Below are 25,082 nucleotides of genomic sequence, written 5' to 3'. Positions count from 1 at the left end.
GCTACAACTCCAGCCCCTGCTGGGACTATTTTTAAATTTTATTTGTTTATTTTTTTAGATCTATATTTGACATGAAAAGATGTCATTCACACTGTTGAAATGTGAAAAACAAAAACAAAAACAGTGTTCCATCTCTCTTAGGGACTCTGCTTTTCGGTTCTCACTTGCTCACTCATCCTGGGGTTAAAGTTCCCTCCCTTCCACACCCAGAAGTCCCCAGAACCAGGATAGCAGGATAGGTGGAGAATCCCTGTGGAGAAGACAGACCACAGAGTCTGGTTTCTGGAATTTTTTTTTTGTGTGTGTGTGTGTGGGGGGGTGGCTGGGAATTGAACCCAGAGGCATTTTATCACTAAGGTACACCCCCAGCCCTTTTTATCTTTTATTTTGAGACAGGGTCTCGCTAAGTTGCTTAGGGCCTTGCTAAATTGCTAAGCTGGCCTGGAACTTGCCATCCTTCTGCCTCAGCCTTCAGAGTCACTGGGATCACAGGCATGCACCACCATGCCTGGCTTGGTTTCTGAAGCATATTTGCATGCAAATGTTTTGAACTTCTGTCCCCATACAATCAGCCCATTCCCTAATTTGATTTCCATTTTATAGTTGTGAAAACAGTCTCTTCAAATTAAAAGACTTGCCTCGTGTCTATCAGAAGTTTCCTCTCCTGGTCTGCTAAAGGAAAGGAGGCCAGCTGTATGCACTCTCAAGAGTGTGCCAGATGTTGCCAGGAGTGGAAGAATTAATGGAATATGGACACAAGCACTGGAGAAGGAGCAGAAGTGGCAGAGGTGTTGAGTCAGGGTTTGCGGGGGCGGGGGGGTTTGACATAGAGGAGGTAAACCAGAGTGTCACCTCAGATTCTCAGTCCTTCCTGCAACAAGGTCTTTCTTCTGCAAATACAACACTTCAATAGTGCCTGGCACAAAAGTGAAAATTCAACAAATGATGAATGAATAAATAAACACATGAATGGATAAAAAGGGAGACAAAGAATTTATTGTTGTTTTGAGAAGTTTATAAAATCAAAAACCAAACCCTTCTCAAATCTTGGTGGCCCCTGTTGCTCTGAGTCCCTCCACATTCACCAAATCTGTAAGGTTCCCTCAAGTCTCCCTAAGTCTATCAAGCCATCAGTTATGAGGGGAACTTGTGCCCAATTCATGGAAATGGGTATTGAAGAGTCTCCCCCTATGCAGAATCTGTGCTCGGCTGCCTGCAGGGCCACAGACCCAAGCCCCTGCAACTCCTTGGTGAGACCCTACATGCAAGTCCCCTGACTCAGAGCCAGGTATGAGAGTGTAGAGAAGAGCCTCAGTCTCAGACTTTGCAGGTAGAGAAGAGCTTGATGGTGTCATCTGGATGGAGCAAGAGTCCTGACCTCTAGGCATGGCAGGACCAAGATCGAGGTGTCAGCAGCCCCCAGAAGGTTGTCTGTACCAGAGAAGGATGGATTGTGAATGAAGTCATTTCTGGTGACCCACCTTGGTGCATCCAAGACATGAGAACCACAGGCCCTGGCCCCTGACTTTGGGTGTTGAATTGAGAACCACTGTGGCTGGCTATTGGGTGTGTCCGGCTGGGGATGGGGAACCGATTGGGTGAGGGTTGTGTTCTCTTACCTGGGGCAGGGGACAGTGCCGTCGTGCATACCATTCCTGGCAGTACAGGCTGACTTGGATGCCCTGGCCCAGAAAGAGTAAGGTCCACATCAACACATTCCACGCAGGGCCCGTGTGCCTGTCATTCATTGTGAAGTTCAGTAGCCCTGGTGTAGGAGAAAAAGTTGTCACTCCAGATCCCTGTGCATTGTCTCCCTGGCTTCCCCCCCCCCCCATCCCAGGGTACTGGGAAGTGCTGGGGCAGGAAGGCCTCATTGGGGAAGACCTTGAACCCAGCTTCAGAAATTCTTGGACATCTCAAGTGACTCATGTGAACCAGGATTACTCAGCTTCCACTTCAATATCCTGGATCTCACACTGAACCTCCAAACCACATTCTAGTTTTTCCCCCTTGTCTCCATCTATGTCCCCTATTCAAATACTCTCCAACCAGAAAACTTCTCCCACATCCCTCGAGACATCCCTGTGGCCTCCCTCCCTGTTCCCAAGTCCCTCCCCAACCCACCCGCAAACCCAGCAGCTTCTGGGATTCCCAGAAGCAGGAGGAAGACCTCCTCTCCAGTGGCACAGAGGCCAAGCTCACCCCCAATGACAAGGAAGAGCATCAGCATGACGGGGTAGAAGAATCCCAGGACAAAGCAGAAGATGTACTCATGAACCACTGCAGAGACCAGGAACACGCCCAGCATGGCTGCCCCTCGGCCCCGGCCACCAAGGAGCTGGCAGAGCAAGAAGGGGAGTGGGGAGTGAGTCTCCCTGCACCCCTCCACTAAGAGCCTCCTTTTAAGGAAGCCAGGAGGAAATGTGGAGTGATGGAAAGAATATGGGATCTGGGGGTCCAAAGGGCTTAACATCAGTCTTGTTCAACAGCATTGAATTAGCTTATTGGGCCTTGGCAGCAATTTTTCAGGATTAACTGTGCTAATGAAATGCATGTGAAAACTTTTGGTAACTGAAAATTGCTCTACGAATGTTCCTTCAAAGCTAAGAAGGAAAGAAATATCTTGTGGAGAGGGTGAAATTAGGAGTAAAGAAGGAAGGAAGTTAGGTTGTAAGGAAGACTTTCTGCCTATTGGGTTGGGTAGAATGGAGAAAGGTTGTCTCCAGGGCCATCAGGTTTGATAAGGAGCTGATGGTGCAGTGGGACGGTGGGGGAGGGTGCTCTGGAGAGCCTCTCCTGTAGGACATGAAGGGGTCTGCAGGGCCCATACCCACAGCCCATCCTGATACACGTAGCTGTACAGCCAGTCGTGGACCACCACGTTCCAAGTGCGGTAGTAGTTGGAGAAGGATGTTGAGTTCCACCAGTCCTGGGGAGGGAGTGGAGTTCGGTGGGGAAAGGAGATAAGCATCCTAGGCCCCAGCTCCTTCCCAGTGCCCCCTCTGCCTATACTCTCTCCCCTGTCACCCCGGCTCCTTCCTGCCCTCTTTCCTACCCCACCATCTTAAGAAGATTCCATGGTACCATCCCCATAAAAGCAACTAGCCCTGGATGGTCAGATAGTGGAGGGGACACATCATTCCTATACCTAAAAACTCCATTGCTTATGTGGGAGCTTAATAGCATAGCTAGGTGACACCCAATCGCCATCATCGCCTCAACCCTCCCTAACTCTTCCTGCCTCCAGTTTTCAGGTAGCTCAGGTCCAGGACCCACCCTGTAGAACATCCTGTCTCCAAACCGCAGCATCTCTGCAAAAGCATTGAGCCAGCAGTGCAGGAAGGCGAAGAAGATGAGCAGCAACATGAAGATGCCTGGCAGTGAGGACAAGGGCTGCTGTCCAACCAGCCTGGACCTCCAGGCCGCCCTGCCCAACAACCAGGGCCCAACTCTTACCAAGCATTCATTAACTGTTCATATATTCATGCATTTGTTAATTCACCCATTTTTTCATGAATATGTTCTTGACATCTACTCCATGCCAGATGTTGGAAATACAAAAATGATTTGCAGGTCTGGGGATACAGCTCAGTTGGTAGAGTGCTTGCCTCACATCCACAAGGCCCTGGGTTCAATCCCCAGAACCACCAAAAAAAAAAAAAAAAAAAAAAAAGATTCTCAAAGCCCTGGTCTTTGGGAGTTCTCAGAGTAGTTGGAGAGACACAAAGAGACAGAGAGACATGTCCAACCATGTATCAAGGTCAAATGTAATGGCAGCTAAGTATGATGGCCATGGATGTGCTTGGAAGTGCAGAGCAAGGGGTGGGTCACCATAATTGATGGCTGAAAAAGAATAGGCTTAGCAGGGTGATGTGAGATGTATGTAGTCCCAGCTATTTGGGAGACTGAGGCAGGAGGATCACTTGAGCCAAGAATCCAAGACCAGCCTGGGTAACATAGTGAGACATCAAAAAATAAAAAATAAATAAATAAATAAATAAAATAAAGGAAGACTAGGATCACATAGGAAGGGGCCTTGAGTGCCAGGCTAAAGGTTTATTTGTTTGTTTATTTATTTTATGGTGCTGGGGATTAAAACCAGGAACGTGCTACCACCTTAGTCCTTTCTATTTTTTTTTATTTTAAGAAAAGGTCTTGCCAAGTTGCTAAGTTGTAATCCTCCTGCCTCAGCCTCCTGAGTAGCTGGGATTACAGCGTGGTGTGCCACCAAGCCTGAACAGACCAATGGTTTAAATCTCATGCCAACAATGGGAATCAGGTTTTTTGTCTTGTTTTGTTTTGAAAAGAAAGTCTGAAACAGGGGCTGGGGTTGTGGCTCAAGGTACAACGCTCATCTAGTATGTGTGAGGCACTGTGTTCAATCCTCAGTACCACATAAAAATAAATAAAATAAAGGCATTATGTCCAACTACAACTAAAAAAATAAAAGAAAAGAAAAAAAAAGAAAGTCTGAAACAGGCCTTATTTAGTGCTAGAATAGTGATATTTTTGAAGCAAGGGAGGGTATATACAGAAGTTCACCAGGGCATCCATCAGTCCACAGATAGGAGAGGAAAGATTGGGGGGGGTAGGGAGACAGTTGAGGAGGCTGAATGGAGACAATGGCAATGAGCATGGACAAGCGGGAGAGATGTGAGAGGATCTGGCAAAAGCAAAGAGCGAGGCCTTCCCTGCTAAGCCTTCTCCAGGGCCCAGCCTTCTCCTGCCCACCCTGGAGGACTTACCTGGCAGAGTGGCATGCATGATAGAGAGCAGCAGGGCCCGCGTGCTGAAGGGCTCCCGGCTCATGTTGGCAAAAATAGGAACACAGAGGCGGCCCAGGATGAAGCAGGCATAGAGCACACAGCCCAGGGCCTACAGAGAGAGTGGGGACATACACTATGAGGGGGTGCTGGCAGCTGGCTCTTTGCCTTGGAATTGAACCTCTGGCCCAGCCTCTCCTCTCTCTTCCCTTGGTACCACCCTCTCCCCCTCCCCAGGTCTCCCCCAGCCACCATGAATCACAGTTGGCCACCCTTCTCTACCATCTTCTGACCTGGGCAAAGTTCTTGGCCACGTAATTCCACCTGACGCTGGGTGTCCTGTAGCAGCAAAAAGAATAATATGCTTCTTGTCCTTTTGTGTCATTTCTTGCTCAGGCCTGTGGCCCTCTCTCTGCAGCTCCCTCAGTTGCTCAGGCTTGGGTGGATTATCCGAGGGGATAGGGGTCTAGAACATTTTAGACTTTTCATAACAATGACATCAAGTGAAGTTATAGCTTGGGTCTCAACATTGGGAGTTTTCTGGGATGTGTAGAATTTTCAGTATGAAAATCAGAACAAAACTGGGAAAACCAGGACAGTTAATCATCCTAGCGTCAATGATAGGTTGCACAAGGAAAAGGGCTAGTCTACCTCCCATTTATTTCCCATCTTTATTATGGGATGCCTCCTGAGCAAGTGGCCAGTGCCCGGGGTGAGAGATGAGTTAAAGGTCAAGGTGCCTGATGGGCCTGGGCACTTGGGGAGGGGTTCCAGGGTCTTACCTGGGGTAAGTCTCCCGGTAGATGAGTGTGGGGCAGAAAAGGAAGTAGAGGTAGCTGGAGAAACTGGGGGCCCAGATGCCCTCACCTGGGGAGGAATGAGAAGGATCAGGAGGGGGAAGGCAGAGAACAGAGGTGAATGGGCTGCTGGGGAAGGGGATGGAATTGGAGAATAGAGAGACACATAGCACAGGGTAGATGGGTGAGAGGCTGGATATGGGGTCCAAATTCAGGCAGGAGGAGTAATTAGGGGGTCAGGAGCTGAATTTGCTATTTCATACCCCCTCTTTTGCTCCCATTCCAGGCACCCCATTTTCTAGCACAGGACCTACTGTGGCCAGAGCTGCATTTGGCAGCCACAAATTCCCAGGCTCCTTCCCCTTCTATTCTGACTTTCTCATAGAAAGTTCTCAACGCCAGGTCTAAACTCCAGAAATCTTGGGTAACAAAGTGTGGTCTCTCAGAGGTGGGGCCTGAGAACTCTAATGACTAAGGCCTTAGAGCCCAGCTGGATGCCAGAGCTGTGTCTGCTGGCCAAGACCAGCTTGGGAGCGCAGAGTTTTATGAGCATCCTGTAACTGCTGGCTTCCTTCAACCAGCCAAGAAGGCCAAGTTCATGACAAGGTCAGAGAAAGGCCTCACGTCCTCTGGCACGAAGGGTCCCAGGCACAGCCTCTCTCAGGAAGGAGTAACTTTTCATCAGGAGCCTGACCTGGGGTGAAGTAAGAGGGAGGTCAAGTTGCCTTGTGGTTCTGAGCAAATCACTTAACCTCTCTGCTCTCATTTACCACCGAGGCAGACCCCACCCTAGCCTCTCCTGTCCCACTTTACCCCTCCCTCCCAGAAGCCTTCCGTGTTGGACTATCAGATGATCAGACAAAAAGAAAAATATGTCCTCTAAACAGATCAGTCTGCCTCTGTGGTTTGCCCCTTGCCCCTTTAGTTTACTTTTGTTCAGAGCCTGCGGATTCCACAAATCCTCCTAGCTGACTATGCCCCTATTAACTAGCTCTGCGTCCTCCAGCACCATCAAACGCCTCCTTCACATGGGCCACGCCCCTCTTCCAGGCTCACCCTCTGCAGAAATGGCCCTGCTTTTGGCTTGTACCCCTTCCCCCTGCACGCTGGGCTTGCGCAGCAGCGGGGCTTGTCCTCACCTGCTCAAAGACTAGGATGCAACGCGAGGCTGGCGGGAGCTCATGCTTCACTGCCACGTGGATTGGGAGCACACAGAGCACCGCAGCGTGGGCAGCCAGCAGCACACAGCCCAGGACCGCCCTCAGCATCCAGGCGCACCCTGCCCTGGGCCTGGCCCACAGCCGCAGGGCCTGGTAGGGTGCCAGCAGAGTGGCCAGGAACATGGGGACCCACGTCACCAGCGCCAGGGGAAGCTGTCCGAAGCTGAAGATCAGCAGATCAAACTCCAGCACCAGCCTTGGGGGAAGGAGAGACTATAGACAAAAGTGTAGCCCATCCTGATCCCCGTGCTCTTGAGTCAGAGCTCTTGGAGGATAAGCTGCCGGGGCTTTTGTTGTTGTTTGTTGGTTGGTGCTGGGGACTGAACCCAGGGCCTTAAACATACTAGGCAAGTGCCCTACACTGAGCTATATCCCCAGCCCTTTTTACTTTTTTAAATTTTGAAACAGGATCTCACTAAATTGCCCAGGCTGACCTTGAACTTGTGATTGCCCTGGCTCAGTCTCCCTCCTGGCTGGGATTACAGGTGTGTGCCACCACAGCAACAGAGGTGCCTTGGGAAGGCTGTGCATGCCCCATCAGGGAAGGTGGTCAAGATGTCTCTGCTGCCTGGCAAATCTAGCCAGGGCATTGCCTCAGGAGACCCAGCCATGGAATGGATTTGATTCTAAATGATTCTTGGAGGCCTTTGTGAATTTTGTGGGGTTCAGTACTCTGTATATCCCAAATGTTATAGTATGAGGTATTTAGAATTCAACTTTGATTTTCACTGGTTTTGTTTCTTTAGAGTGTCTGTAGTTGTAGACCCATGCTAAAAGAATGTAAATTGTTCAGTTTGTTGATTCCCTAGGTTAACAGAACATGGTTTATGAGCTGGGATGTGGCTGGGATGAGGCCCTGGGTTCCATCCTCAGCGTGGGAGATGAGGGAAGGGATATGGTTTATAAAGGTGAAAAATGAGAAACAACCTAAATATCTGTTAATAAAGAACTAAATGAACAAAATCTGGTTCCTCCATACTCTGGAGTCGCTAAAATCAGTGGATTGACATGGAAAAATCCCTAAGAAATTTGTTCAGTGTAAAAACAAATTGCAAAATAATAGATATAAAACAAGAGTTTATAAAAACTCCCACAACAGGCCTGAGGCTGTGGCTCAGCAGTAGCATACTTGCTTGGCATGTGTGAGGTACTGGGTTCGATTCTCAGCACTGCTTATAAATAAATAAAATAAAGGTCTGACAACAACTAAAACTAACTAACTGGGCTGGGGATGTGGCTCAAGCGGTAGCGCGCTCGCCTGGCATGCGTGCGGCCGGGGTTCGAGCCTCAGCACCACATACCAACAAAGATGTTGTGTCCGCCGAGAACTAAAAAATAAATATTAAAAAAATTCTCTCTCTCTCTCTCTCCTCTCTCACTCTCTCTTTAAAAAAAAAAAAAAAACTAACTAACTAAATAATAAAACTCCCACAACATTCATCTCATTGAAGTGTGTGTGTGTGTGCGCGCGCGCGCATGCTCGCACGCACCTGCATGAAAAATGCTCAAGAAGGACTATCACTTTACAATAAAAAGTGTATTTGAAGTTTGTTTGTTTGTGTGTATTTGAGGCACAGGGATCTAACTCAGGGAATGCTAGGTGAGCATAATTGGTCCTCTTTCTTTTACTGCTTCCTAAGCCCAAGTTAAGGTGAGGTCAGGGGGAAGGTGGAAGTCTTGAAAATACAGACCCCATGAATATGCAGCACTCTGAGGCTCATCATCAGAATAGGGAGGGGATGCTCTGTGGAAAAAAACAACCAAGACATTGCACATGTCTGTCTTCCCCATAAGATCAGCAATGGCTCATGGGAGCCAGTAGGTACTCCATGATGATGAAGGTTACTTAAACAGACCTACTTGCAAAGGAGTGTTTGAGGGTACATGTATAAGCACACACCTACATCTGCCTCCAGGCAAGATTACTATTGAGAAGCTGCGTGCAGTGGCCACACCTGTAATCCCAGTAGCTCAGAAGGCTGAGGTAGCAGGATCACGAGTTCAAAGCCAGGGCTGGGGATGTGGCTCAGTGGTTAAGTGCCCCTGAGTTCAATCCCTGATATCCCCCAAAAGAAAGAAAGAGAAAAAAGTGGGGGCATGGTATCCCCAGAATATCTGGCCCTGGGAAGAGAGATCAAGGGCCATCCAAGGCCAGGGAGGGCAGGAGTATAAAAGTGTTTTATGTGAGAAGTTTGCTGGTGAATATCCTCAATCAGAGCATATGCCCTTTGGGGTCAGGGGCACATGGAGTACTGGGAGCTAGAGGGTCTGATCTGATTGACGTGCCTATCCCAGGCAGGAGGGGGGCCTACCTGCCCTCATCAATGAAGTCGATGGCCAGGGTGCTAATGATGAAGACACACAGGCCGGCGATAAACATGTGGTAGATGGTACGGAAATGCTGCACCTCCATCAGCTCACTGGAGAGACAGGGACCTAAGGTCAGTATGGGACAGCCCTCGGGGTCATATGGACTAGATCAAGTACTGTACACAGAAGGACTTGGGGTCTACTGATCCAGAACTTCCAGCTAAGTTCTGAGATATGGCTGAGACTTCTCGTCCAGGTCTCCTTTCTTCTACAAGCCACATCCAGGGCAAACAGTGGGGACTGAGCCTTAGAAACCCTCTCTGATTCTCCCCACAAACCACCTAGTGCCTAGGAATAAGAAACAAGGTATCCTTGATCCCCAGTTGAAGCTCTTTCTTTTCCTCCTGTTCCTATTTCCCCCTGACTTACTCAAGCAAGGATTTGCGGACGACGAAAACTTTCCGTCTCCCAAAGGATGACTTCTGGGTCCTGAATTAAAACAGTTGGTTAGGGTCAGGCTCCAAAGGAAGAAGGCAGTGGGCAGAGGACAGCTTCATGCAGAAGGTCAGTACGTGTGAGCCCAGGGTAGTATCAGGTGAAGATCAGGATCAGGGCAGAGCAAGGCCCAGAAGGTGGAGGTTAGTATCAGGGAGTCAGAGCAATGGGGGGAGAAGTGGGGAGCCTGAGGTCAAGGCCATGCCAAAGCTGGCAAAAGGTACAAGTTTGTGGCTCAGGGTCCTTCTGAGCACCCTGCGGTCATTCCCCAGTTTTCTGGATCCTCAGACTCACTTGCTTAAGGGAGCTGGGTGAGGGGAGGGCAGAGGTCTGTCTTGTGGCGGGTGGGATTGTATGGCCTCCCATATGGCCTGATCCAGCAGCTCCACCAGCTTTTCCTGTGCTTGCTCCAACAATTGCATCTTCACTGCCTATAGGACAAAAGTCCACTGTTCCTCCAGCCAGCCAGATTTCTTTTCACTTACCAGACATTTACCTAGCTTCTCTCTATGCCAAGTGATAGGGGTAGAAAGATGACAAGCCATGCCCAGAGATTCCCTAGCCATTTGCCTCCTGGCTTCCTGTGACATCAGTGAAAATCAAGAATGACCACAGAGCTGGGCGGGGTAGCACACTCCTGTAATCCCAGTGGCTCAGGAGGCTGAGGCAGGAGGATCATGAGTTCAGAGCCAGCCTCAACAATGGTGAGGCACTAAGCAACTCAATGAGACCTTGTCTCAATAAAATACAAAATAGGCCTGGGGTTGTGGCTCAGTGACTGAGTGCCCCTGAGTTCAATCCCTGGTATCCCTCTTTCCCCCAAAAAAGGGAATGACCAGAGGAGCAATACTCCTCCCACTTCCTGGGTCTGAATTTCTATCAGGTCATTTCCAATCCTTATTTGCTTACCTCTGACCTCTAACCTCACTAACACTCTATATGCTGACTTTTGTCCCATCCTTGAGAACCTGTATTTCAAAGTCTGCCATCTTAACCCTTAATTCCAACCTAATGTTTGTTGTTTGCAGTACTGGGGATTAAACACAGTGGCACTCTACCACTAAGCCCTTTTAAGTTTTTAAGACAGAGTCTCACAAAGTTGCCCAGCTGGCCTCAAACTTGTAATCCTCCTGCCTCAGCCTCCCAAGTCACTGGGACTACAGGTGTGAGTCACTGTGCTGGGCTCTAATCTGAACTTTGCACTTGAGAACAAATCATCTTTATCACCAAGCCAGTCCTCACCCTTCCTTGCCTCCTGCCACCCCAAGGACCTGTCCATCTTGACCCCAGGTCTCTGAGGTCCCTCACCTCCATATGTCGGGTCCATTGCACCAAGTCTGGGGCTCTGTGCGTCTCAGTGTTTCCTAGGAGGAGGGAGTCAAAGGGAACACTCGAGGGGGAGGAGTTAGGGTTCTGTAGACCCAGGGGTATTCTTTGTACAGGAAACACCTCTGTAGCTTAGCAGCCTCCCCTCTGCCCAATCAGTCAATATCTAGTATCTCTGGTGGGGCAACTAGAAGAGGAAGTTATTTTTGTAGATGAAGAGGCCATTGGCAAGAGAGATATGATGACATTATTGGAAACAGGGGCCCCAGGGAATACAAAGCTATTCCATTACCCTCTCTGGTTAAAGGGTCAGAAAGATAAGAGAAGACCACCTTTCTGAATGCCCCTTTTCTCCTCCACATCTAGGCTGAGCCTTGTGGGACAGACACTAGCATCTGCCTTCCCTTCCTCCCAGTACAAGGGGAAGGGTTGAAGTTAGCCGGTAGGAGGCCCCGCTCAACAGTGCATCCCCACCCCTGAGCTTTGTGCCCTCCCTGAGGGTGGCTCACCTTCTCCAGAGGGTCGCTCCTCCGGTTCCCCTCCCAGCCCTTCTCTCCTCCGCAAATGAGTCCCCATTGGTTCCATATGCCAGTCTGAGTGGTCAGCAAGTGGCTGTGGTCTGTGCTCCCTCCTTTCCTTCACAGCCCGCCTGCTGAGCTCTTGTCCCACTCAGCTCAGCTGGCAGCTCCAGAGGCTAAAGTCCTTTCAGGTGGCGGGGACCTCCAGGACACAATAGGTTATCTCAAGACAGGGTTTCTCAGAGCCAGTTCTGCCCTGCTGGCTGTCACCGAGAGGGCCTCATCCCCCCAACACCACTACCCAGTCACTCAGCTCCAAACCTGCTATCCCTCCCACAGGAGTGGTGGCTCTGTGTGAGGCTGGAAGGGGGACTTTGCCTCTCTGAGGCTTATCACTTATCACAGTTTGCTTTCCAGTCATTCTCCCACAGGCTTGAAGGTCAGGGAGGAGTTAAAAACATCTTCCTGTATCAGTGCATTCAGCCTCCTGAGACCGTGAGACGAGGTGGGCAATAATATTCTGATGGCGGGTGGTACGCGTGACCACCTCTAGGAAATGTTGGGTGCTAGGGCCCCTGATTGTCAGCTCTGTCCTACACCTGCTTGGGTTAACAGGCAGAAGGGAAACCAAACAAGTTTTTACTTGACACTGAAGAACCAGATGTAAACTTCTCTCTATTATTTACTAGCCCTGTAATTCCAGGCAAATGACTCAAACTATTTAAGCTTCCTTTGAAAAATGGAGGAAAAACTCCCTACCTCACGAGGTTATTGGAAGCCCAAAATAAGTAGTCCAAGTCAAAATCACACAGCTCAGTCCTGATCCATGGAAATGGGCTCAATAAATATTTCCCTTCCTCTTTTTGTAGTAACAAATGGGTGTTTTGAGAATTTTTCTTTGATGAGTTCCTGTTGGGGATTAACTATTAATCCTTCCCCTCCCCCATGTCCAAAGATCATTGTTGGAAATTAGGTCATGACCTCTGATGGAGGCCATGATTTCAGTGTCTCCCTTCTCTCTACCTCCCAGTGGAGAGCTGAAGGAGGCTTGACAGCGTCCTCCCAAGTGCAGTGTGAGGGACTGAAGATAGTACATAGGGAAGGGGGACATGGTATGAGTGGGCTGCTGTGGGAGACAGGGCCTGGGGCTTTAGAACAGTGAGAGGTGGACACAGAGACACAGGCCGGAGACCCCCAACACAGCTTTATTAACCTCCCAGGCTGATACCAACAATTATTTCAACTAGATGTGAAATAGGACCCAGGAGTGAGGGGGACAATGACACAGGGCCTGAAGGTGTATGGTGGGACTCAAAGCCCCTGAGTTACTTATCACTTAATAACCCAAGATGACAGCCCCACGCTCCTGCCACTGGCCCTGCTGCTCCCCACCCTGCTTTAGCCACTGCCCCCTGTGTGACAGAGGGAGCTTCCATTGCCATCTGGAGACCCGGGTAGAGGCTGGCCCATCCGATCCACACACCAGCAGGGGCCTCGGCGCTGTCCCTGGGAGGAACGACACTGAGGAGAGAGGCACACAGATGAAGGGTGAGGCCCGAGGTGGGACGGAACTCTGCAGCCTGAGTATTCAGAAATACCTCAGGTTCCTCAGGACAGTAGGGCCCTGGTTTCCCTTCCCCCTCTTCACCCATTAAGTTGTGCCCATTCTGCTAGGACAGAAAATAGCTTTCAAGTATGACTCCCAAACCAACAGCACCAATAGCACTAGGGTATGTATTAGATATGTAAATTCTCAGACCCTATCCCAGACCTACTGAGTCCAGACTCTGCAGGTAGGGCTTAGCCATCTGTGTTCCCAAGCCTTCCAGATGATTCTGGGCCTCAAGTTTGAGAGCTACTGAGAGGCCACTCCTTGGGGACTTTAAGTCCTCTACCACAATGTATAGTTAGATATTTTTTTTTCTTCAGTGCTGGGGATTAAACCCAGGACCTTGTGCATGCTGGGCAAGAGCTCTACTACTGAAGCACAATCCTCAGCCCTAATTATTCTTTGTGTTTGTGTGGGTGCTAAAGTTGGAAATCCTGATAGGCAGGGACAGTGTCTTATTTAGGCAACTCTGTAAGTGCCCCTCCCCATTCCTTGTACTGGGGAGGAAAGGCCTCATCTTACCTGCCGCTTCCGATAGAAGCCTCGATGGTCACAATTTGGTACATAGAGGGTGTGAGACCCTCTGAAGACCTCAGTCTGGAGTTGCTGTAGCACTGAGTCCAGGTGTCTGCGGCAGGGGCCCTAGGGGAGGGAGAGCGGTGGCTCAGGGCCCCACAAGCCAGGATACCCCAGACCAACACTGGAGACTTATCCAAGCCACCAGAAGCAGTCTGAGATAGAAGTCTCCAGGGTTCCCCACCTCTCCTGCTCCTACCAGCCCCAGACGCACCATCTCAGTTTCTTGGACACCCCCAGGATTGTGCCGAGCAGGAGTGGTGGAGGTCCCTGGATTCTTCTGGTGGTCTCTGCGGTTCACGTCCTGTGGATGAGTGGTGCCTCCTTGGGGTTTACTCTCCTTCGGATTCTCTATGGCCACAGGAAGAACAAAGAGGCAAAAGATCAGCCAGGTGCCATGCAGAGAAGAGTCCTGTCCACCCCTACCCACTGGAATGGAGGAACAGAGGGCCTTAAGGTGTAGGAGAAAAAACCATGGGAGGTTAGAAGCTGGCTCCTCTGCCTCATCCTAGCCAGTTTCTTTCTTTGAAAACAGTTATATTACTTTTCCTGACATTATTCCCCAAAGTAATTTTATTTATTTATGTATTTATTTATTTTGGGGCCAGTGATTAAACCTAGGAGTGCTCAACTACTGAGTCACATCCCCAGCCGTTTTTATTTTTCATGTTTTTTTTTAAAGAGAGAGAGAGAGAATTTTAATATTTATTTTTTAGTTTTCGGCGGACACAACATCTTTGTTTGTATGTGGTGCTGAGGATCGAACCCGGGCCACACGCATGCCAGGCGAATGCACTACCGCTTGAGCCACATCCCCAGCCCCTATTTTTCATTTTTAAAAAATATTTTTTTTAGTTGTAGATTGACACAATATCTTTTATTTGCTTATTTATTTAACATGGTACTGGGAATCAAACCCAGGGCCTCACCCGTGTGAGGCAAGTGCTCTACCACTAAGCTACAACCCCAACCTTTTATTTTTCATTTTGAGACAGGGTATTGCTAAGTTGCTTAGGGCCTTGCTAAATTGCTGAGGCTGGCTTTGAACTTGTGATTTTTTCTTGTCTCAACTCAACCCCTAAAGTCACTGGGATTATAGGTGTATGCCACTGCACCTGGATTCCCAGGGTAATTTTTTTTTTTTTTTTTTTTTTTTTTGGTACCAGGGATTGAACTCAGGGGCACGTGACCACTGAGCCACAACCCCAGCCCTGTTTTTTGTATTTTATTTAGAGACAGGGTTTCGGGCTGGGGATGTAGCTCAGCTGGTAGAGTGCTTGCCTTGCATTCACTAAGGCCCTGGTTCAATTCCCAGCACCACACATACAAAAGAATATGAATCTAGAGACAGGGTTTCACTGAGTTGCTTAGCACCTTGATCTTGCTAAGGCTAGCTTTTAACTTGCAATCCTCCTGCCTCAGCCTCCCCAGCCACTGGGATTACAGGCATGTGCCACGTGCCGGGCTCCCAGAGTAATTTTTTATTTTATTTTATTTTATTTTTTTTTTTTTAGGTGTAGACGGACACAACACAATGCTTTTATTTTTATGTGTTGCTGAGGATCGAACCCGGGTCCCGCCGGTGCTATGCGAGCCCTCTACCGCTGAGCCACAATCCCAGCCCCCAGAGTAATTTTAAGGCTTATAAAGAAGAGGCATTTTGAAAAACAAAAATTGAAAACAAATTTTGCACTACTGATTTTTTTGAGGCTTTTAAGCTATAGGTGAAAAGACTGGCTGTTCCATCAGAAGCCACAAGGGGGTGCACCAAGACAGGAAGATGGGGCAGGAAAGCAATGATGTAGGAGGGGATCAACTGGGACCCAAATGGAATGTAAGTCCTGGCTGTGACCCTGCTGTGACTCAACCTACCCCTCCCAAGTTTGACATGTGATTTCTTTTTTTTTTTTTTTAAGAGAGAGTGAGAGAGAGAGAGAGAGAGAGAGAGAGAGAGAGAGAGGAGAGAGAATTTTTAATATTTTTATTTTTTAGTTCTCGGCGGACACAACATCTTTGTTGGTATGTGGTGCTGAGGATCGAACCTGGGCCGCACGCATGCCAGGCGAGCGCTCTACCGCTTGAGCCACATCCCCAGCCCAACATGTGATTTCTTTGGGGGCACTGCAGTGGATACCTCTCCCTTCTGTTCCCCTGTGGCTCAGTTCAGCTCAACCTTATTAGTCCCAGGAGCATGTGGATTCAGCCCTTAGCCATGAGGCGAAGAAGGTTACAAAGGTACAAGGAATGAGGGGTTTCCAACCTGTGGGTTGCTCTTACTCTAGAGAAAGTTTCTGATGAGAGAGGTGGTCCTGTGGAGAGTCCAGGAATAGAAAAAGGTAAGAAATAATCCAGGGCTAGATTAAGGCAGGGAAGGGAGAATGCACTGCTTGAAATTTGCCCCAGCTATAAATAAAATTAGATATTGGAAGGAATGCAGGGACGGTCTTTCCTTCTCTATGTCCAGGGACAAGCTCTCATCTGCCTTCACTACCAGCGACCCAATCCGACTCTAACCCTTCTTTCTCTGGTTTCCCTATCTTTTTAAGACCCAGCATTTAGTACCTCAAACTGCCTTCTTTGACCCACTCTAATCGCCCCTTCCAGGAGGACCTCTGGAAGCCTGGACTCAGGCACTTGGGATTGAAAGAGACTCCAATTTCATGTCTCATCCCTCCCATGAAAAAAATCAGGAACTCAGATGCTCTGGGATGGGGGCACTTGCATTTCCTGCTTCCTCCCATCTCCCTGTTGTCCCCCATCTTTTGAGTGCTGACTCACTTTGGTCCCACCCACCCAATGACTCAGCCTCCTTTGCTCTTCCCTGGGGTAGAGCTGGGTGGGGAGCTCCAGTGGAGGGTTTTGAGCAGGTTTAAATCATAAGCATGGTTTGGCAAATTCCCTCTTTTCCCACCTCCTTCTTTCTCCCCGGGCTCTCCAGGGCCTACCCACTCTCCCCGGTGTAGTCTAGTACAGCTCTGGTAATCTTCTCTTCTAGACCTCAAGTTCAGGTGCTTCCAATTCTGACATTAGGAGGAAAGCAACTATTGCTCAATGTGCAGAATTTGGGTGTCTGGGGTTCCCTTCCCTCCTCCGAAAGGAAGGAAGCTGGGTCCTGTCTCCAGCTTGGGCATCCAGGGTTGAAGGAGCTGGGGCCCGTGGGATGGCTCTAAAACCCTCTATCCTCCTCCCCAGCCCTTTCCCTCAAGGGAGAATAAATAGAAGGAGCAAAAAGGAAAGTTAGGAGTTCATTTCCTACTATATTCCTAGATCCCCTAGCCACATCCCAGCCTTCTGTTCCCTGCACTTGCCCCTTACCCCCAGAGTGTGCCCCTCTCCTAAGGTCAGGGAGGAAGAAGCAGCACCGGCCAGGATCTACCTCGCAGGACTGTTCGCTGCATCTCTAGATCCGCGCGGGGAGAAGTGCGGGTCTCAGGTGGGCGGGGCAGGGGCGGAGCGCGGACTCACCAGCTGCTGCCCGGGCCGGGCTGCAGCGGCCCTTGCCCAGCAGCAACGCTCGCAAAGGCGCCTCCTCGTCCTTGTGCGGCTGGCACTGTAGTCCCGCGGCGCAGTTAGGGGTGTAGACCCCACACTGCTGCCCCTCTCTCCTGAGACAGCCCCCGGTTTCTTCACAGCCCTCCGCCGGCTGTCCCTCATCTTCTTGAGCGCAGCCCCCAGGACATCCCGCCTGCATCCCCTGCCCGCAGCCTGGGCACTGCGCCAAGGCGCCTGTTGGGCGGGCAGCAAGCAGCAGAGTTAGCAGCAGCAGTGGTGGCAGTAGCCTGTAGGGGGTCATCGTCAGGATTTTTGCCCCGTCCACTCCTTTCAGAGCAGTCGTAGAGCAGCTGCTGCCCGTTGCCTCCCCTCTGCCTTAAGTAGCCGTCGGTCAGGGGCCGGCCCTTTAAGAGCCAGGTGAAGGGGGGGGGTGGGGGAGAAGGCAGAGGCTTTCCCTAAACTGGGTGGGACTGGAGAGCCCCCACCACCACCTGGGTCCTCCCCACTCTTCTCTCCCCGCTCCCTTCCCAGTTTCTGTTTACTTCCCAAATTGCTCTGGTTTTTCTTGCTTTGTTCCTGGGAATCTCGCCCGGAATTTGGGAGCTGTACAACTGGCTGGAGGGACTGGAGGGTGGGGAGGAGTGGAAGAAGGGAAGGACTGGAGTGAGATGAGGGGGAAACCTGAAATCCAGTTTGTGTGTATGTGTAGGAGTATGAAAGGCACGTGGGGACTCGGGTTTGGAGTGAGAAGATGGGGGGCTTAAAAAACGAACCGACAAGGGAGGGGGGGGGGCGTGGAGTCATGAGAGGCATGGGGACAAATGCAAAGAAAGAAGATGGAGATGATGGAGCATGGGATGTTGGGAGAACCTACTGCTGACGGAAGAGACCCAAAGTGAGGAGAGGAAAAGCAAAATTGGGGAAGGGGAAGAGTAAGTCTCCCTGAGTAGTGTCTATGGGGAGAATAGGTTTAGGGAGAGTAGGACTGGGGTAAGATGATAGAAGGGGTTCTGGGGAGCTAGGGATAAAATGGGGGAGAAGGTGGAGAGGAATACACCTGGAGTAAGCTGCAGGAAGCCCTAGCATTGTGGACTAGACACAGTTGAGTCTAGAAGGACTGAAAAGGGGCTGAGTGTTCAAAGTGAAAATTAGCCAAACACCTGGGAGTTAGGGAAAGGGGGTATTATCCAGCTGAAACTCTGGAGTGTGTGGGCAAATTTAGATGAACTCATATTCTGGATGTTCTTGGGGGACAGTGGACAGAGAGCAGACCCCACCCCACCTCCCAACTCTTTAGGTTATCCTTCTTCATTCCTCTCCTTTCCCTAAACCTGTCCTCCTCCTCACAAGCATGCAACGGGGTTTCTAGATTTCTCAGGTTATGCTTTTGTGCCCAGGAGGCTTTGGAGAGGGTCTGAGTGTTTGCATCCAGACACTTGCCTGCCCTTTCTCGGCTGGTCTGTCTTAGCTGCTCCTGACCAGCCCTTCCTTCCCCAGGCAGTGCCTGGCCAACCCCTAGCACTCCAGCATCACAGGATAAAGGAAGAGGAAATGTTTCCTTCTGCAACCCACACCCGCCCAGCTCTGGGTTATGCAACAACCAACTCAATCTTTCCTAAAACAAGGACTTCAGGCAGTGACTAAGTCTAAATTCTGGGCCCCCAAGCAAGAGTTTCAGCAAGGACTTTCTGAACTTTGGGACAGATACAATATAAAAAGAACCTCATTTGCAGCCCCGCCTTCCAGGGGTACTCTGGGATCCTAGCATCTGCATTTGGGAAGTAGTGTTTTCCCGTTGCCCTGAGATACTCAGGGCAGATTGGACAGTCGGGGAAGAGAAGGAGTGGGTAACAGCTCTCCTCCACCAAGGGCTCTGTGACCTCCTACTCCCAAGCTCTGACCCCAGAGTGGGGAACTTGGCTCCTGGGCCTAAACTCTTTATCAGTCTTTTGTTTCTTTTTTGGTGGTACTGGGGATTGAATCCAGGCCCCCATTCTTTTCTTTTTCTTGTGCCTGCTAGACCAGTGCTCCACCACTGAAGTACATCCTCAGTCCTTGCCCCCGCCATACACACACACACACACACACACACACACACACACGCCTTTATTTTTATGTGGTGCTGAGGATAGAACCCAGTGCCTCACACATGCTAGGCAAGCACTCTACCACTGAACTACAACCCCAGTCCCCCCCCAGTCCCTTTTATTTTTTAAAATTTTAAAAAATATTTATTTTTTAGTTTTAGGAGGACACAATATCTTTATTTTATTTTTATGTGGTGCCGAGAATGGAACCCAGCGCCTCATGCATGCTAGGCGAGCTACCACTTGAGCCACATCCCCAGCCCCCCTTTTTATTTTTTATTTTGAGACAACTTCTCACTAAATTGCTTAGGGCCTCACTAAATTGCTAAGGCTGGCCTTGAATTTGAGATCCTCCTGCCTTAGTCTCCAGAGTATCTGGGATTATAGCTGTGAGCCACTGAACCCAGCATGGTTTGCTTTGTTTTGTTTTTGTTCTGCGTGTGTTTCTTTCTAGGGTCTTTCTCCTGGATTTCTGCTTGTTGCTCCTGAATGAGATGGAAAAATCTATAGGAAGTTGAACAGGGGGGAGAAATGGTAACTTGCAGGGTCCCAATGTGCCTTTTGGGATATTTGTACTTCTCACTGGTAGTTTATTTTGCCTAGCAATCCCGGCACCCTGCTAATTTCTAACATCCACCACTCCCTCCTCATCTGCCCTCCTGCCCATTCTCCCTGCTTTTGGTTCCCACTGCCCCCTTGGTCTCTTCCTATAGTCTAAGCAGGATTGCACAATCCAGAATAGCTCACAGCACTGCACTTCTCCTTTCCTCCACCTTCCAGTATGAATATCCAGAGTTGTATGCCCAGCTATGCTGGGGGTTTCACAAGTCTCCTTGCAGACAGGGGCCAACTGAAGTCTTAACTTCCTCTGAAATCATCCATATTATTGTGTTGCTATTTTATATTTCTTATTACATTTTTTTTGCAGTAGAAGTAGTGTTCTGCTACTGTATTCCCAACCCTCCATTCTTTTTTTTTTTTTTTTTTTTGGTACCAGGGATTGAACTCAGGGGCGCCAAACCACTGAACCACATCCCTGGCCCCCCCTTTAAATTTTTTTTTTAAAAAATGATGATGTACCTTTATTTTATTAATTTATTTATATGTGATGTTGAGAATTGATCCCAGTGCCTCACACATGCTAGGCAAGCGCTGTACCACTGATCCACAACCTCCCCAGCTTTTTAAAATTTTTTTATTTTGAGGCAAGTCCTCATCAAGTTGTCTAGGGCCTCACTAAATTGCTGAGGCTGGCCTTGAACTTGTAATTCTCCTGCCTCAACCTTGCAAGTCTTTGGGATTACAAATGGTCACCATGTAATTACAGGTGATACCATAGTGTGTCACCATGCCAGGCTATTCAGTTTAGGTCATGGGCTAGGGCTGTAGCTCAATGGTAGAGTGCTTGCCTTGCATGTGTGAAGCACTGGGTTCTATTCTCAGCACCACATAAAAATAAACAAATAGGGCCCGGGGTTGTGGCTCAGTGGTAGAACTCTTGCCTAACACATGCGTGAGGCTCTGGGTTCATTCCCCAGCACCACATAAAAATAAACAAATAAAATAAAGGTATTGTGTACATCTACAACTAAAAAGATATTTTAAAAACAAGAGTATAGGGGCTGGGGATGTGGCTCAAGCGGTAGCCCGCTCGTCTGGCATGCGTGCGGCCCGGGTTTGATCCTCAGCACCACATACAAACAAAGATGTTGTGTCCGCCGAGAACTAAAAAATAAATATTAATAAATTGTCTCTCTGTCTCTCTCTCTCTTAAAAAAAAAAAAAACAAGAGTATAGGTCAGTTGTTTGGTATGATATTTCTCAGTTTTATTTTGTCTGATGTTTGTTCTTTTTGTGTGTGTGGTGGGTGGGGGTGGTGGGGATAGAGCACAAGGCCTCTCACATGCTAAGTGGGTGCTCTACACTGAGCCAAACCCCAGCCCTAGACTACAATTTTGAAAGCCAAGGCCCTGTCTTATTTATTTCTAAATCCTCAGGGTATGAGATATATAGTGAGGCTAAATAATTACTCCCCCACCACTTTTTTTTTTTTTTGATGGTACTAGGGGTGCTCTACCACTGAGCTGCATTCCCTGCCCTTTTTATTTTTTAAATTTTGAGACATGAGCTCACTAAGCACTAAGTTATCAAGGCTGGCTTCAAATTTGTGATCCTCCTGCCTTAGCCTCTTGAGTAGTTGGGATTTACCTCTCAACCCCCTCTCCTGGGACTGCCTTTGCTCTCACCAAAAAAGGCTAATATTTACTTGTGTCAATTCCAAAATCCTTCCAGAAGGATTTTGGATGCACTGGAAGCTGGGGGTCCAGAAAAAAAAAAGGTATGGGGGGATATTCTCAAATCACTTACAATCTAACTAGAAATTTAAGACACACACACACAAAAATAAAAATAGCTAACTGTGGTGTTTCATACCTGTAATCTCTGAAGAGACTGAGGCAAGAGGATCAGAAGTTTGAGGCCAGTCTCAGCAACTTAGTGAGACCCTGTCTCATAACAAAAAATAAAAAGGGCTGGGGATGTGGCTCAGTGGTAGAGTGTCCCTGGGTTCGATCCCCAGTAGAAAAAAGAAAAAGAGAATAATACAAACTAAAAAACTATTCTAAACTGAGGAGAATAAGGAGGTATAAGTAAATGTAATGTGGAATCCTGGATTGAATCTTGTGAAAGAAAAAAGACATTAATTGAAAAATTGGTGACATTTGAATAGGGTCTATAAATAATTGTACCAACATTAATATATTAGTTTCAATGACTGCACTATGGTTACATAAAATGTTGATATTCAAGAATACTAGGTGAAGGGCATATGGAACTCCATGTAATATTTTTGCAAGTGTAAAATCGTTTAAAATTAAAAAACATTTTAAATGAATTATAGACAAATTAAAACCTAAAATGTACCTTTTTTTTTTTTTTTGGTACTGGGAATTAAACTCAGGGGCACTTTACCTCTGAGCTGCATCCCCAGCCCTTTTTGAGACAGTGTCTCTCTAAGTTGCTTAGGGCCTCGCTAAGTTGCTGAGGCTGGCTTCAAACTTGGAATCCTCCTGCCTCAGTCTCCCAAGTCACTGGGATTACAGGTGTGTGCCATTGCTACTGGCTACATTTTTTTAAACATAAAACCAAAAACGTGATCCATAAGATAAAACTTGATAAGTCATACCATCTTTACAATTAAGAACTTCTGCTCTTTGAATGACACCGTTAACCAGCTACACTGGAGGTTAGCTTGAACAACTAGTGAGACCCTGTCTCAAAAAAAAAAAAAAAAAAAAAAAAGGCTGAGAATGTACCTCAGCGGTAAAGTAAATACCCCTGGAATCAATCCGCATTACTACACATACACACATAAACACACACACACACACACACACACACACACTGCTAAAATTAAAGGAATGACCACAGCCAAGTATGGGCAAGGATGTGCAACAACTCAAATACTGATACAGGGGGCTGGGATTGTGGCTCGGCGGTAGAGCACTCGCCTAGCACATGTAGAACACTCGCCTAGCACATGTAAGGCCCTGGGTTCGATCCTCAGCACCACATAAAGATAAATAAATAAAATAAAGGTATATAAAAAAACAAATACTGATACAGTACTTATATGAATTTAAAATGGTGCAACCACTTTGAAAAACAAATTGGAAGCTTCTCAAAAAGTTAGCCATGGGGCTAGGGTTGTGGCTCATTGGAAGAGTGCCTGCCTAGCATGTGTGAGGCACTGGGTTACATTCTCAGCACCGCATATAAATAAATGAATAAAATAAAGGTCTATCAACTAAAAACTATATATAATTTTTTTAAAGTTAGCCATGCTTCTATTGGGTAATCCAGGCAATCATTCCTAGATATATGCCCCAGAGAGAATGAAACACATGTTCTGCTGTTTGGAAAAGTAGCCCCAAAGGCTTATGTGCTAAGTACTTGTTACCAGCCTCTGAATCTATTGGGAGGTGACATGTGACCCCTTTAAAGTTGAAGCCTATTTAGAAATGTCCCAGTTACTTGGGGGTGTGCTCTTGAAGGGGGTATTGGTAACTTAGTCCCCTCCTTTTTCCCTCTTTTTTTTTTTCCATTTAAGAACAAAGTAAGAGGATTTATTTAAGAAATAGGAAGTGGAGCTCCTGCAAGAAGGGGTCCAAAGAGAGGGTTGCCTTCCTTTATGCCTCTTTAATGCTAGGTCATGAGGTGAGCAGGCCTCCTCTGCTCACCATGATGGACTGTGTTTTTGCAGTCCCAAAGCAATGGGGCTAGTCAGTTATTGAATGAAATCTTCAAAACTGGGCCAAAATAAACCTTTCCTCTTGTTAAGTTGACTTATATTATTACAGTAACTGAAAACTAATACATGTCCATACAAAGAATATTGTATATAAATATTTATAATAGCTTTATTCTTTTAATATTTATTTTTTAGTTGCAGCTGGACACAATACCTTTATTTTATTTATTTATTGTTAGATGGTGCTGAGGATGGAACCTAAGGCCTTGCACTACTAGGCGAGTGTTCTACCACTGAGCCACAACCCCAGCCCAATATAATATCTTTATTTGTAATAGCCCAAACCTGGAAACAACCAAATGTTCATCAACAGATAAATGGATAAACAAATTGTGATATATCCAAACAATGGCATACTATTCTGCAATAAAAGGAATAAACTATTGGTGCAAGAAACATGGATGAATCTCAAGATAATTACACTAAGAAATCTGACACACACTCCAAATACCATTTACGTGTAATTCCTCTTATATATAACATTTTAGAGAATGTAAATAAACTGCTATCAAAAGAGCAGGTGAGTGGTGTCCTAGAGATGGGAGGGTGGAAGGGAAGCATCATAAAGGAGCATGAAGAAACTTTTGGAACTGATGATATAGTCACTATTGTGATTGTGGAGCCATATTCATGGGTGTATATACAACATAATAATTGTACACCTTAAATATGTATGGGTTATTGTTTGTCAGTTATACCTCAATAAGGCTATTTAATCAATTACATGTAGATGCCAAGCATAAATTACCAATTAGGTCCTGAAAATACCAATGGACCAGTCCTATATCTGGAATTTGAAGATGAGGAAATTCCTAGTGCCATCAGCCATTCTGGAAACAACTTCTTTTGCCAATTCCCTCCATGTCAGGACCTAGTTAGCTAGGTAGTTTATGAAAGGAGACCCATGTGGGCTGGATAGGACTCTGGCAGCCACTCACACGTCACACACTCTTGGGACTTGATGTATTTTCCTAACTCAGAAAGAGGAGTGGAGGAGAAATGATGCAGGACCCAGGAGCTGGAGATGAGTTGGGTTGAGTAGGGTAGCCATTCAAGACTGTGTACTCCAGCGGCAAGAATGGAGCTAAGAAGACACATGCTTCAATAATTCTTGTTTGTGGATGAGAACAAGACCTGACCTTTCCGTCACACAGAACTGAAGCTCTAATCCAAGTTTCCCTGTTTTCTATTCACCCCTTTTCTGCCATCCATTTTCATTATGCCAAGTGGCCACTGTTTGTGTATGATATGTGAAAGGCTCTATCCTTTTGGATTCAACACTTTAGAGTATCTAGTTAGGATAAGATTGAAATAGATCTGAGGTCTGAAGGAGCAGAGACAGGTCTACATACGCAATCGAAATAAGACTGTTATAAGTGTAAATAAATAAGGTGCTACAGAGGAAGGAGAAATCTTTCTGTATGGAAAAAAAAAAAAAAGATTTGGTGATAGCAGGAAACAGGCGAACTCCTCATTCAAGAGTGCGAACTCCCCACAATGGCAATAAGGTTTTCAATAAATGTTACTGTCCTTCCTCCTTTCATATTCTGATCCGACCTTTCATTTATTCCTATCAAACT

At 47.6% G+C, this 25,082-nt stretch overlaps 2 protein-coding genes across 3 annotated transcripts; both read right to left on the bottom strand.

The window, feature by feature from the left end:
- Nucleotides 1–825: 825 nt before the first annotated feature.
- Nucleotides 826–12,474, bottom strand: SOAT2 (sterol O-acyltransferase 2). Of its 2 annotated transcripts, XM_081309282.1 has the most exons (15): nucleotides 11,421–12,474; nucleotides 10,894–10,949; nucleotides 9,880–10,016; nucleotides 9,520–9,579; nucleotides 9,093–9,200; nucleotides 6,700–6,976; nucleotides 6,185–6,254; nucleotides 5,546–5,630; nucleotides 5,057–5,102; nucleotides 4,746–4,875; nucleotides 3,277–3,374; nucleotides 2,831–2,929; nucleotides 2,203–2,338; nucleotides 1,620–1,765; nucleotides 826–1,431 (listed from the first exon to the last, which is right to left on the bottom strand). In XM_081309282.1, exons 1-15 carry the CDS (start codon nucleotides 11,494–11,496, stop codon nucleotides 1,381–1,383), a joined length of 1,575 nt encoding a protein of 524 aa, XP_081165408.1. In that variant the 5' UTR covers nucleotides 11,497–12,474; the 3' UTR covers nucleotides 826–1,380. The 2 variants fall into 2 exon arrangements, with proteins under 2 accessions (XP_081165408.1, XP_081165409.1); XM_081309283.1 differs by lacking the exons at nucleotides 826–1,431; nucleotides 1,620–1,765; nucleotides 2,203–2,338; nucleotides 3,277–3,374 and having other exon boundaries at nucleotides 2,387–2,929.
- A 139-nt stretch (nucleotides 12,475–12,613) lies between these two features.
- Nucleotides 12,614–17,538, bottom strand: IGFBP6 (insulin like growth factor binding protein 6). Its single transcript, XM_081309284.1, has 4 exons — nucleotides 17,080–17,538; nucleotides 13,829–13,965; nucleotides 13,561–13,680; nucleotides 12,614–12,950 (listed from the first exon to the last, which is right to left on the bottom strand). The coding sequence occupies exons 1-4, from the start codon at nucleotides 17,405–17,407 to the stop codon at nucleotides 12,828–12,830; spliced, it is 708 nt and encodes a 235-aa protein (XP_081165410.1). The 5' UTR covers nucleotides 17,408–17,538; the 3' UTR covers nucleotides 12,614–12,827.
- Nucleotides 17,539–25,082: the final 7,544 nt, after the last annotated feature.

This window comes from Spermophilus citellus (genome assembly GCF_964194105.1).
Source record: "Spermophilus citellus genome assembly, chromosome: 10".
Taxonomy (NCBI): Eukaryota; Metazoa; Chordata; class Mammalia; order Rodentia; family Sciuridae; genus Spermophilus; species Spermophilus citellus.
This window is presented reverse-complemented; position numbering and strand designations above follow the sequence as displayed.

What these genes read in the sequence shown, in the direction of transcription:
- SOAT2 (XM_081309282.1), bottom strand. Translation starts at nt 11,496, where the DNA reads ATGGAACCAATGGGGACTCATTTGCGGAGGAGAGAAGGGCTGGGAGGG. An exon ending in AATGGACCCGACATATGGAG is followed by an intron (nt 10,017 to 10,893) that starts GTGAGGGACCTC and finishes TTTGTCCTATAG; the next exon opens with GCAGTGAAGATGCAATTGTT. An exon ending in GAGACAGGATGTTCTACAGG is followed by an intron (nt 2,930 to 3,276) that starts GTGGGTCCTGGA and finishes CTCCCTCCCCAG; the next exon opens with GACTGGTGGAACTCAACATC.
- IGFBP6 (XM_081309284.1), bottom strand. Translation starts at nt 17,407, where the DNA reads ATGACCCCCTACAGGCTACTGCCACCACTGCTGCTGCTAACTCTGCTG. An exon ending in GTGTCCAAGAAACTGAGATG is followed by an intron (nt 13,681 to 13,828) that starts GTGCGTCTGGGG and finishes TCCCTCCCCTAG; the next exon opens with GGCCCCTGCCGCAGACACCT. An exon ending in GCTTCTATCGGAAGCGGCAG is followed by an intron (nt 12,951 to 13,560) that starts GTAAGATGAGGC and finishes CTCTCTCCTCAG; the next exon opens with TGTCGTTCCTCCCAGGGACA.